The sequence below is a fragment of the Zerene cesonia genome, chromosome 10 (assembly GCF_012273895.1).
Source record: "Zerene cesonia ecotype Mississippi chromosome 10, Zerene_cesonia_1.1, whole genome shotgun sequence".
Lineage (NCBI taxonomy): Eukaryota > Metazoa > Arthropoda > Insecta > Lepidoptera > Pieridae > Zerene > Zerene cesonia.
Genome location: NC_052111.1, coordinates 2,253,755 through 2,268,275, shown reverse-complemented (window position 1 = coordinate 2,268,275; position 14,521 = coordinate 2,253,755). Strand labels below are relative to the sequence as shown.

General features: G+C 31.3%; 1 protein-coding gene across 2 annotated transcripts in view; it reads right to left on the bottom strand.

Annotated features, from left to right (window-relative positions):
• The window catches only part of LOC119829772, a 33,056-nt gene that overhangs the window by 10,128 nt on the left and 8,407 nt on the right, over positions 1-14,521 (bottom strand). For both annotated transcript variants that reach the window (XM_038352474.1, XM_038352475.1), the window contains exon 2: positions 12,570-12,751. In XM_038352474.1, the coding sequence (XP_038208402.1) occupies positions 12,570-12,683 (114 nt within the window). In that variant the 5' untranslated portion in view covers positions 12,684-12,751. The remainder of the gene's footprint in view (positions 1-12,569; positions 12,752-14,521) is intronic.

Below are 14,521 nucleotides of genomic sequence, written 5' to 3'. Positions count from 1 at the left end.
TCCCAACCTATTAAAGATAATATACGTACCTGTAGTTTGAAAATCCGTTTAATATTTTTTTTATTTTATTTCTAGTTTATATTATACATTACTATAGTATTGAAGTGCTTTATAAATAATATCTATTAAAAACACCTGTATTTCTACAATTTATATTTAAATGAATATAAACCACGAACGTTAAATTCTGTAAAAAACGATAAATATGTGTCTTTTTATAGTATCAGACATAACTTAATTCATCAATCAACGACGTCTGAAAACGCTTCTAAAAAGAGTCTAAATGAATACACAAACGATTGACCTGAGTTTGAAAATAGCTCATTCTTATACTAACATATTGAAATATATATATCTTGTGTTTTTACTTTAATTTTCCTAGATAAATAGAGCAGATAAAATTAGATTTATGTTAGCTGGTTGCTCTCTGTTGATTCCAATATTAAAAATATGTAATTTATTCATTGGTGTCCATTATAATTATGGCCTAGATCTCTAAGTTAATGTTAATCTATTCAAACAAATCTTTCAGTCTGCCGCATTTTACTGCTTTCCTTCAACTTTTACGGCCTATCAAATTTGAATAGAACTGTCGTTCACTACGTTCTTAGGGTGAGAATCTTTAAGTACACACTGGCTTGACATGTATAGCATGTCTTTTTCACGATCGTAATAAATAGATCATAATATTTTAAGTCTCTCGTAGATTATGCATACATCTGCGTGTCACCGATACAGGACGTCGCTCTCGGCAAATTGCCAACACGAAGCACCGCTATCGCTAATGTAGGTTATACATTTGATTGAATACCAAATGGCTAGACTATTTGACACGTATCTTGCATGCTTGTTAACTATATTTTCCACTTGCCTCTTTTTATTTGATTCAATCAGTGAATAGTGAAATTGGTACATCGGATGACCCCAGTTTCTTACTCTTACGCAATTTCAAGTGATATGCCTGAAACCCAACGTGAATAATTGGGTTATTTGTGACTATATTGGTTTTCAGTTTATTTATCCTTCCACTTTGTCGAAACAAAGAAAAGAAACTACATTGCTTTCCGTGTGTTCTTTGAAGGAACGATTTATAAGTATTTATTGCAATTCTTCGGCAGTATGAAAACTTACTTCAAATTAAATTTTGTGTTAACTTTCCTGTTTATTCTTTTTTTTTAGCTTTCTGTAAGTTTAAAAACATATATTTACCATTAAAAAATTGTACATACATGCCTAACAATAAAACTCAATATAATTGAATTGTATACTCATATTCTAATTTATAACCTGCTTCGAAATGCTTCCATACACAGACACGATAAAAATAATCCGAACCTATTAAGATAGCCCTTAAGGTGTAATTATCGTTATCTCACGAAGAGTTACGTGTTTGTTAGTCTCTACTTCAAGATGCACGGAGCCTGCCCTTGCATACAGCGCACACTGGTCGGCCTTGTGAGATGCATGACCTCATGAGCTGTATGAGTACCAGCTATGATATCTCCCTCTGTTTATCCTATTACCCGAGTGACATGCGAGACTGAGTATTGATATCTATTTTTCGTGCTACTCCAAATTGTTTAATCGCACCACAAATTTATTATATTTTATTAGCTCTTTAGCCCGCTTCACAAAATATTCTAATGTTCAAATTCGTACAATTATAATTCGTAATTTTTAAAAAATGAAAAATAGAAATTATTCTCTACACTTACACATTTCTTAAGATAATTTCATCTCGATTAGTCTTGAAGTGTCTTGCATTATTGAATTCCAGAGTTATTGGGATATGTCGGTACATAATTATCGTAATCAGCAAATCGATTCTCATTATTTTTCAAACGCTGCTGTCAAATAACTTTCGTGAAAAATTGTTATTATAATAATTAAAGGGCAAGGTTTTAAGGTCATGGGTGAGTATATAACACTTCGGACACGTTTATTCACGTGTCCTCAGTCACGGCACTACTGCGTATTTTATAACACATGTAATCAAAAATTTGTACATTTTTCATCCATGCACGACATTCATATTATATGAAAATATTTTTCATTCAATTTCAATTTTAATTGAGGCAGTTACTATTTCATGTCTCTTCTAGAATATGTATCTGCGAGACTCTTTTAACATTGATGATCGATATTCGTCGAATTACATTCATAAATTTAACACAAATGTCTTATATACACATACGGCTTATATCAGGTAGCCTTCTGCAGTGATTACCTGTAATAATCATTATTATAACTACAATACTAACATACACGACAGGAAGAGTTTTTGTAACAAAACCTTCAATTTTTATATAATATCTGTGAGCCACAATAATAATTCTCACGATAAAAGAAGTTATATGTTGTTATATATTTATTTATAGCGCAGTTGTTGAATATTATATTATGTGATCTTAATACTTATATCTAAAACATAGCTCATTATTACGTGGAATTACTTAAATGTTATTTTACCGTGACAAAAACTGAGTAAAACTGCTTGACAAAGTCAGTATATGCACAGATAACATAAGTATAAGTAAGATGTAAATAATTTATGAATTATAATTTATCTATCATTATATCATATCAGTTGGCAACTCATTCAAATTACGTAGACTTACATTAATGTGTATCTTTGATATAACAATGCTATAAGACAATGTTTTTGTTAACTGTAACAGAAAAAATAGTAAGCGAGAAACAATGCAAATCGTGTTCATGGTACATACATGATTGTTATATAAAGACCGCCAACTGATGGGAACGGAATGAATTATGATTAATCAGCTGGTCAGTATTGAAACTCCTTTTATTGTTGGATTTATCTACATCCCGTACAGTAGAAGTATATTTCTACACGTCACGCGGTTTTGCCAGCGTACGCTAAGAAAAAAATAGACAGTTTCGACATCCCCCTCCCCGCATAATTTCTATTCCCATGAAATTTCAGGGATAAAAACTATGATCCTATGTCCTTTCTCGTGACTCAAACTATCTCTGTAACAAATTTTATCCATAATTACCATACAAACAAACATCGTGCTCAACCATACAAACAAATTCTTCAGCTTTATATATTAAGTATAGATAACAATAAGGTGTAATAACACCTTAACAATCGATCATTAATAGTGTTATTTGAAAATTTACGAGGCGGTACAGCGTTCGCCATACCAGCTAGTAAGTTTAAAAATTTATAAGTTTTATTTGCTATGCTATTCACTTTTACTTACACCCTACAGACTCCGGTTAGTGAATAAATAATTATTCACTTAATAATAATTGTTGTTCACCCGTTAAACTTCACAAACGTAAAACTTTTAGATAATATGGAATGTTGGGTTGCGTAATCAAAACTATCTAATGTTGCCAAGTTGGCCGATCTGCATCCGTAAATTTTTGTACAAAATTGGTCTACTTCGAAAGTTCCCATTTATCTTTTAAACTTTACCTGCAGTATTCTGATTTTGTATTTTATTAAAACAACCAAGAACAAGGCATAGGTGTCGGTATACAAAGGTGTATTATGTAGGTATTTTTTTTGTCTATGATCTCATATTTAATTTAGCTTCACTTTGATTGATAGAAACAAAGCACGGGGGCGACCGGTAATTTTTGAAGTACTCATTTATGGTACAAAAACATCCACATACACACACCTGACACAGTAAAAAATATTATAAGTTAGAGGCTTTGAACTGTATCAAGGTTAATATTAGAGCAGAAGATGTATTGCCCAGTTAAAGTATGCGCTATATCTTAAGCTATATAATTAGGAATATCTCCGACCGTCGTTAAGATGAAGATATAATTTTGTCTTTGCTGTATACTTAGGATAAATAAGTCTTACTGACTTTAAATAAGATAACTTCGCAAAAATAGGATATCTAAGAAGAAATTTTACAATCTCGTCTGCGTCTTGGTGAAATGGAAAGATAAAGTGGATTAAGAGGATAACATTACCAAAAATGTAATTGAAATTTGAGAATTCATGTGTGTATTTCTAAAATAACTGGGCCTCAGAGTTTGCATACGAGCACTTCGTATTTATACATATATATCATTCATTTTTTTTTTTTGCCGTCTATCTTAGCATCCATTTAAGCGTATCGTACAGAGAGACAAAGGGAATTATTTTGTGTAAAATATAATAATTTATCACGAACTTCAACTACAGGTTTTTAACGAAGAAATCAGACATCGTTATAATGAAAAAATGAATCGCCAAACGTGTTGATGAACGTTGAACTCGAGAACGGCTCGACCTATTCGGTAAATTTTTTAACGAATCTGTTAAAGCACAAGGAAGGTTCTAATGAAGAGAGAAAAATTTCGAGGCGGATCGCTACTTATATATAATATGTGTAACGAAAATTATTAGTCACAAAGGTGCAAGAATTCGACGAGTAGATTTAAATCAACAATAAAACAGAGTGCCGGAAGTACTTGTGATACATGTTACCCGTCGTGTACCATCAGACGTATGATATTGTCGTTGTAAAGCTAAGTAGAACAACAACAAATACATGTTACGGTTGTTTTCTAACACGCAAGTATTTTATAAAAAGTGGGTACAAATACGATTTATATACATTTTGATATTCGTAATTGTAATTTAAAAATATCAAAAATTGTTTCGATTTAAATATATAATAACATAAAGACTGAGATATTTAACCTTGTTGTAAGCATTGAAGAATGCGTTTTGCAAAAAAGTGGAATGCACCGCGAAGAAGTGCTGTCAGAGCCAGACCGTTGTATCGGAGATTGAAGATCACATTGATTACTTTAATGTCTCGTCACATTCCACAATAGATTGCGCGTGATTTTGATTTTATGGACATAATATCAAACGACATTATTCTTATGAATTGTATTTTCTAGAAACTGTATTACCTTAATCTATCATTTGAATGTGGGAGACCACAAAGTATTCAAGCACGAACAAAGATTATGTCAATAGTCCACTTTTCCACGCTTCAATAAGTTAGACCTTTTACAATATTTTCTGAATTTGGTTTTAAACAAAGCGCAGCGCGTTGTTGCCGGAGCTATGCAGACCTATTAGTAAACGCTAGGTATTGATTTCTAGAATTTAATAGGAATTGATTTGTGGAATTTGTTGCTTATATTCGTAAACGTATTCATGGAGAGAGCTGCAATATCTGCCGCGAGCTTGTCTCGTCAGAGTGTGTCGAGTAACGGGACCGACGTCACGCCGCCGTGCGATACGCCTCAACGATAAAGCTATACGCTCTGACTCTGATTAAGCTTACATTTTTTGTTATTATATTTTCCACCTAAAAACTTCAGCGTTATCGCCTCATTGGCTATATAAAATACTTATATTTATGCGTTTTTCTACTACCAGTTTTGTACCTTCTAGTAGCTCTTAGCTACACAAACAAGACAAACACTTACACAAACTTGCAACAAAGAGCGAGCTTTAGTTAGAAATCAACGTCAACAAATACCACGATGTTTAGTTATGAAGAATTTTTTCATTACGTTAAAAATGTTAAAGGTATTTCATAATTATACAACGTAATATGTTTGATACAATGTTAGAGTTAATATGAAATATATACCCACGGATTTTCAAAGAGTTCGTGCAGAATGCAGGGCATATGTCAGGCTGTTCAATATAAAAAAGGTGAAATATTTATCAAAGTATTCATAAAAGAAATCTTCCATTTTGTTTGGTTTTATTGTGTGTAACATTTGAATATTTTGTTTAGGACATATATATGTAGCTGTTTTTAAGTGTGATAGTCAATATTGAATAATAGGTATAGTGGAATAAATTGACTACAAGCTTTTCAAGGTTTTTCCAATAGGTCAAGGACTCGGTCAGTCACCCAGCCGCCTACGAGCACATCTTGAAAGAGATTTTAATGGTATCGATGGACATAAATATATCCACACATGATATAATGAAAGTAATGGGGTGGCCTTGGACCGTCTCATTTAAATTCCATGTTGCCTTTTTGGTCCAAACCAGGTTACTGAGTTATCGAATGGTCCACATTAGTAACTTATTTTTAAACGACATGTAGGTATTTCTTCAAAGCTCATTCCCAATTCGGGTTATCGAAATTCAATTAGCGATTTACATTGCTTGATTCGCACCGACGGCTTGGATAAATTATTTCCCGAAAAAAAAGCAATTAAAAGAAATTTAAAGCTCTTTTTTTATATGGAATTTGAAATATATAATTTGTTACATCAAACACGAAAGCTCAAGCGCATCATTATATGAAATGAAATGAAATGAAAGGCCACCCCATTACTTTCATTATATTTTTACTATACCAATATTAGTTATTGTATAAAACATTTTACAAAGAACTCTTGTTACTACGATAATAAACGAAAGTTCTTATTTTTTTGCGGGCAGACTATTGTGAAAGTCTAGTCTAGACAACAAATTTATTACGATAATATGTAAACATCCATCAAATATACGTTACGTTTCTATACATTTTCTTATTATTATTATTTATGGCTATAATTGCTAAAAGAATAAACAAACAAGGGTATTTTTTAATAAAACTATTAAGCAATGACATGTTTTCGCACATAATTAAAAAAATTACATGTTATTTTTCTTTAATTTGTAAGACCACTCTCAATCTCCTATATCATTAATTTCCTTGACAATTTAAAGGTTTAACTAATGGGAAATGACGATACTTTGAGGACCGAAAATAAAGTTAATGATAAATTTCGTATAAGATGTTATAGCAACATGTTTGATTTGCGATCCTTCATAATAAGAAGATTTATTACCCAATGATGAATGGGGAATAAATATACTTATTGGTGTATAGTAATTATGGTGGGAATGATTTAATGTCGATACACGAAAACAAGTCAGTTATAGGTACACCTTTTTATTTAGGTTCATATCGTACTTTATTTTGTTTTAATTTAATGAACAATTAAGACTGCATCGTTGATTAATATAAATAAATAAGCAAAGGATCAATAACAAATTGAAAGGAAACATATAACAAAACATCATATATTCCCACTGCTAAAAATTCCCAAATTATATATTTATATTTTACCCTCTATAAACGTATATGAATATTCGCTATCAAACTATATTTTATACTGTAGTAGTAATTATGAACGATCTTATGATCACTGTAATTATAACTTAGGAATAATAGCTGTTATTCTTTGCATTGTGCTAAAACACCTGCATCGCTAAGGGCACGCATTGTAAATAAATGCAGTTTACTTTGTTCTGTAAATAATAATTTAGTAGAACTTGTTAATATATAAAGAAGTATCGTTTCAAGTAAGAATTATTCATATTTACACAACATCTGTAACAAAAATTCTATCCATGTGCAATGCCTACTAGCCATAGAAAAATACTCACTTTCAAGGAAAAGACAGAGTCAATACGATTTTAATGTGAGGAAAACCTCAGCTTTATATATTAAGTATAGATGATGACTATTACAAAAAAAAAAAAAATTAAAGCTCACGAATCAAATAAAATAACTAAGTCAATATAGAACATTCTTTTGGTCTTCATATCGCAAGACAATAACTTATGACGTGAACCCTTCACGGCCCTGTAAACTTGGATTTTGCATATATAAGCCACATGAATAATCTATGTTATAAATTGCTTCTAATATTTTATGATGTTACTTAGTTCAGAATGTTGTTACAACGCAGGACCTAAGTAATGTGCAGGTGTAAGATTCACAAAGTGTTTAATTAGCAAGTTCGGACTAGGTGCGTCGTTCGATCAATGAACCCAGTAAGGTCAAAACCCTCTCAGTACGAGATCTACTACTTACAGCTTTTATTTCTTCTTATTCATTTCATTTCTGAAGTTTACGAGCGACGCGTTCACAGTTTCGTCCTTACTCCGAAGATCGTTTGTATTTTATGGCAGTCCTTTGATATTCTTATGTCTAAACGCCAGACACCGATATTCTGAGTACACTAAACTGTCTTTACATGTTTGTAAAACTAAATGGGATGATTGTTTTGAAGTCGTTGTGGTGTCCGTTTTTTATTGCAATTTTATGTTAAAATATCATTAAAAGATTGTGCTAAATTTCTTTAGCATATATCGCTAGTTTGCATATCATATATATAAGGAATAAAAATGGATATGAAAAGTATGTATGTTACATATAAAAGAGCACACGTACTTTACAATGGATATACCTACGCAATATCTTTTCAATTCACCATAAAATATAATATAATGCGATTAATTATACATATATATTTGATTGATTATTGAGCAGTTTATTGTTCGCTTCGTAGTAAATCAAATACACTGTAAGTGACTACAATAAGTAGACTAACATAAATATTCGTGGGAAAAGCTCTAAAGCAATCAACATAATATTAAACTATTCAATAAAATAAAAACACAACACAAAATCGGACCACGAATACATTTCTCTGTATCAAAACTGAGCCACTTTCATTTGCTATTGATAATATAAGTATTGTCTTCTTTGCCAGTGGAACTGAAATATTTTTTTGTTTTCAATCGTAGGAGAAAGGCAAAAGAGCCCACTGACACAGTTGCGGTCATCACTTTCCTTGGGACTTTGACAATGTTCCAACCAAATATTTGTGAATAGTATTAAACGTATTCCTATGTAATGCTTCTATCTACAGATCACATGGAAACAAGATGGACACCAACATAAAAAGTAAAAACAGAAAATAACATTTTAAAAGTTCGTCAAATTTTCAGATTTAAATTTGAAGGTGGGCTTTAAAGATCATTATTGTAATATAATGTACTTGTGGTTTTAACTACGTTGACGATTTTTGGTAATTTAATCGGCTTTTAAGTATCTATTTGTAATACTTATTGTTAATATTGTTTTTACATAATATTTAATGCTCATTTAGTGTTCTGTAATTATCAATAATGACGAAAAAATAAAAAGAACCGAAAAAATATACTTCACTCTTATTCTGCCATTAAAATATTAATTTTAATTAGAGTAGAATGAATAGTGTAAATCATAAGGAAAAGAAAACTGCCTAAAGTTAAACTGTATTTTTATTAAGACTGACAAAAGAATTGTTTAATAACCACACTTAAAAAATTGCTATTATAATTGATATAGGTAATTTATATATCACACAATTTTGATATAATATATACGTATGTTTAAATATTATGTAGGTAATAGAAAAAAGTGTACATCGTACCTTACTTTGTGCTTTTTTTTAACACGTAAGTCTCATAACAATAATTGTAAACAAAAAGATACCCTTGAAATCTAAGGCCACTAATGATTTTTTCATCAATCATTGTTATATAATAAGTTCAATAACGAAACAACAATATTACAAGCGTAAGTAATAATATTACCATCACGATCAGTTGACATTTTAGCTGCGGCCGTATCGCTCTTGAAACCTGCTCCGCCACGGTCGGTTGTTGCACTGAAGATGATCAGCCAAGTGCAAGGCAAACCTCTAGGCAACGTAATACAACATTACGATAATAACGAGACTATCGAACGCATTTTACACTTTTTACATTTTTCAACGTCTATAAAAATAGAGTTGGTAAGCCTGATTGCGTTCGCGGTCAGGTCTCAACGCGTTTTTCTTGTAAGATATTATATTCAACGCAGCATGAACATACATTTCGTTTACTATTTTAATGAATACAAATACTGCAAATCTCATACATCAGTTATTATTATTTTAAAATAAACTATAACGATAATAAATTGGAAATATAGATTTCGTAGAACAATTTAAATATTTGGTAAATTATCACACATTGGATTATAGTTTAAAATTAAGATTTTATCATATGAGTTAAAGTTCTTATGAGCTAAGATGAATAAACACATATTTAAAAAATAATTATAACTCGCATCATTGTTTCATATTTTCCGTAGATTTGATTATGCTTATTAAATTTAAGTGACGTGGTATGCTTATTTTTGAGTATTTTTTTTTTTTTTATTGTTATTATTATAATTGTGGGATTTGAGTTAAAAGAAAAAACACTTTAAAATATTAACGCTTGACATTTTAAAAACTCTTAATTTTTATACTCGAAATTAAATACTCATATCACGAAGATCTGTTCGTTCATCGTGCAGTATTCATATCACAAACTATCACATAGTTAATGCTAATACTACAGCCCTTCAATGTCCCTTATTTACAATTCAGTATATAAAGCATTATAATATAGTCAATCGTGCGTGTTGTCCCACAATAAAACTGAAACAAGGCATACTCGAAGGTCGGTCTGGTTGGCAAATTAAACATCCACACGAAGCTCGCTTTAAATTATACGATCTGACACTAACAAGATAACAATTAAGTGTCGTCTCACGTTCTGGATCGCACCTATACGTAGTCAAAAGTGTTTAGGAATTATGGATTTTATTTCACACATCATTGGGAATAAGAAATATCCTGGATTCTGCAAGGGTAGACGGTAGTCATAGGATAGATATACAAGATCTCACAAAAAAAGAGTGTCGTGAATCCAAAAACGTTTTTGTCTTATAATAAAATACTGAACAAAGCACATAAAATACATATCGATTTGGTCTTATTTTACTGGTAGAAACTACTGTTAACTACTGCCTTGTATGAAATTATTGAGGCTGACTATAGCTTTATACATACACACCTGATTATAACGAAGCCAATTATTATCAATGGGATGCAACGGAAATGAATAATTTCTGATTAACATTTTATACGCGACAAATTATTGGAAACCAGTTTATCGACAATAATTGAGTAACTGTAGTTTTATTGGGCCCAGAAAAACCAGTTCATAGATGAACCGTTGGCCAGAAATCATTTTAGTGGGAATGTAGATTTAGCTAACATAAAATCTGGCTTAGCTTACCGTTACTTGACACCTGACCTCGCTTATATATTTTAACAGGGCTTAGAAAAACGTGCATGTCGTAAAAAGTAAAATTTAACTGTAAATTATTTAGTAATTATTATAATTCACATTCCCCGGTTGTGCGTACGTTTACGTAGTTTGTTAGTCGTTGTGCCATCAATTAATGTGGTAAACTTTATGCCTTTAACTAATCCTTATCTTATATGTTTAACTTTACACATGACTTATATAAAAATGTGAAAAAATATCAGAAAGATTTAAAGAATGAAATCAACTGACAAGTACGGTACGGTTAAAATGAATGCTACCATCACCTACCAAAAATGAATAGAAATAATAACAAGTTCGAAGTATTCAATCAGTATCTATTTTCCATCGAAATCGCTATAAATCTTTAGTACGGGTAATTATAGAATATCTTATGAGCGTTTACGGTCAGTCGCGTGGCATGCTACAGCGCGCGCACGGGTATAAAGCGTATAAGGCAATTAATAAAACATGCGGAAGATTATTCATCATTATTCATTAACAGCATCTCGGGTAAGCTTCCTGGGTTTTTAGGTACGGACCGAACGGGAGCGTCGCGTGCGGGTTACGCTTGTGTGCCGCTGACGCATCAAATTACATCATTACTGTTTAATTTATTCGTTTCAGTCTATGATTTTTCACTTAACGTTATCAGTACATTTATGACATAATGACGTAATTGGTAAATTTTTCAAATATAAAATAAAAACAAATTTATTCCTATATTTATCTATCCCTACTATTTTAATAAGTTTAATCATAATAAAATAATACTCAAAAGTAAAAAAAACGCTATAATGAATCGATTTACAAATTATGTTGCTATCGGCGGTCAACATTGGCCGATTCCTTACGCCGATTTCAACTGAACCGTCTATAAAGTAATTATGAAATTGTAGCAATTTCACAGCTCCTACCTTAATCGGTTACATCAAAGGTTAACAACCGAACTTCTTCGACGAATATCGTATAGACTAAACTTTTGTATAATTTTCATTTCTAGCCGAAAAAATACCAATAGCAATTGTTAGCGAATGACATGATATGTAGATGAAATATAAATTACCGATAAGGCTATTTTAACACAACTACTTTAAAAGCTTGTTCTTTTTTTATAAAATCAAAGAGTAGCATGGCTTAATTCTCTCCAGCAATCGAAGTTATATACCGTTTCTAGTTGTGTCTAACGGTACCTCCCTACTGACCGGCCCTAAGGTTGCACCCGGATTCATTTCATGCAATAGTATTATCATGCTTTAAGATTACATTATTATGGGTAATTTAAAGGAAACCTATTTAAACCAAAAAACAATGAACAAATCTGCATACTGACGATTATTATTATTTATAATATAATTTATTGATATCGTTTCATATTATGGAATTTGGTAGTAAATTTACTGAGCGGGTTTCCAAGTAATCAGAATATTATTGTGATAAACGTAGGATGGATTTATAAAAAATACTCTTAGCATTCTACTTAGATACAATCTTAATAATAAAACATGATTGGCAAAATCTTTCGGCACATAAAATGCCTCAGAGCTACGTTATCGATTTACCAAATTATCAGCGCAACCATGTAAATATGTAATTTAATATTTCAGTGAATAAATACGCGTATAAATTCTAAGAAAAGCTGATATAAAGTTCTTACCTGAGGCCGTAACGTCGTATGTCTGGAGTAATAATCATGTTGGTAGAAGCTCGTTGGTGAAAGTGGTGGCCTGTACTTCTTGTGGCCGTAGCCCAGGGTGTCCATGGTATGCATTATGATTTGTATGTTATTCACACTAAGTCTAAGTTCTTATGCCATGTCCTTGCACGTCACATATTTATCTGAAACAAAATTCCTTCTTGAATAAATGATAACGGGCTTGTAACTAGGTAACTAGGTACAATTTGGAAGATGGAGATATTACGCCTATGTCTCTGCATGCATACAGTTGTACTTAACTTAACCAAACAAAACGTAGCATTACATCGTCAGCCGGCACGCGGTGACTACTGTTATAATTGCCATCTTGTTAACGGAGATTATTAGTAATTTACATGAGGTGGCTGCCCTATAACTAGGTTTATCAGAGCGTGTTTTTAAATAGAAGAAATATGTAGTGCACTGTTAATGGCTCTCGAACTTGCGGGAAAGCTTATTATGCAGAGTTGCATTTAGTTATGAATACTCACTCGGATAAGAAATGATATTATATTGATAAGTCGATACTTATCAATACAATATCATTTCTTCTCCGAGTTGCAATATCGATATATTCCAATGCAATTATCCACCAATTTGTATGGTCAATACTAAGTCATAGAAAGGTGGAACGTAGGGTTTTAGAATTTGTTCGTTTTAAAGCTTTCATAATTATCAGTGAAGCATAATATAAAATAATAATAACTAGATGCCATTTAATACTACCCCGTCACAATAAGCCTAATACATACTAATAATTTTACGCCAAATATATGTATAGACCAAGAATGTAGTAATTAATTGAAACATTGACTTAATAAATTTATATGGCTATAGAATATTGTAGTATTCAATTCAAAAGGCTATCTATGTTTAAGCCATACGAATATCGGCATGCTTTCAATTAAGGCAGTGCCAAAGCCGTAAACTTAACTTTGACTTACGTTGTGTCAATTAACAACGCATTCCGTGTTTTATCTTAGATGGGAATCATATCTGGGAGTTTGAAAAGATTCTTCGAAGTTTGAAAAGCATTTATTTAGCATATATGAAATAGTATAAATAAACACATCGCAAAGAGATCATCATTTAAATATCGATCAATCATTTTTATTATTATAAAAGAATCTCAGCAAAATTGATTCTTAGAGATTCAGGAAGGAATTTTATTGTTCTCATCTAATCACATTTCGTTAGCCGTGATAAGTCAGTTAATTGAAAAAAAAACCCTTTATTTGTTGACAAATTTACTAAATTAGTTTTATAAGTTGTAATTAAATGTCTTAGTTAGAACTAGTTTTGTTTAGGGAAAGCTTAAAATGAAGATAGACTGTTTTAACCATAACTGCTTTCTTGAAGGATGATCACCAGTGGTAAAGGAAATGTGAAAATTACCCCTACCTTCACAGGAGATTATGATATTTAATTTTATATTAAATACGATATTAACACACTATACTATATCTTAACATTTGAATGCTACAAGTCGCATACATTTATGTTAAACGCAACGTAACCTACTCAATTCCTAACGGGATCGATTCAAAAGAAACGCAGTGTATCCGGTTGTCTCAAACTTTATTTATTTGCATACTAAACTTTGACGTTGATTATACAGCTGTTTTTACTGCGTTTCGAAAAATGTTAGGTCAAACACCTTACATTATTGAATATTATATATCTCGTTAGTACGTAACTGTACTTAACCACATGTTCATATATTGTGGTCACTCCTATTTTGGTTATCAAATTGTGCAAAAAATTTTTCTTTAACTCTTAAACAGTCTCACTATAGGTAAAATGGAAATGTGATCATATTATTAATTAAAATTCACATTAGAAATTTTTGAAAGAATAGGAAAAATTTTGATCACGAGGCAGGATTCGAACCTGCGTATCTTGCCTAACCGTAG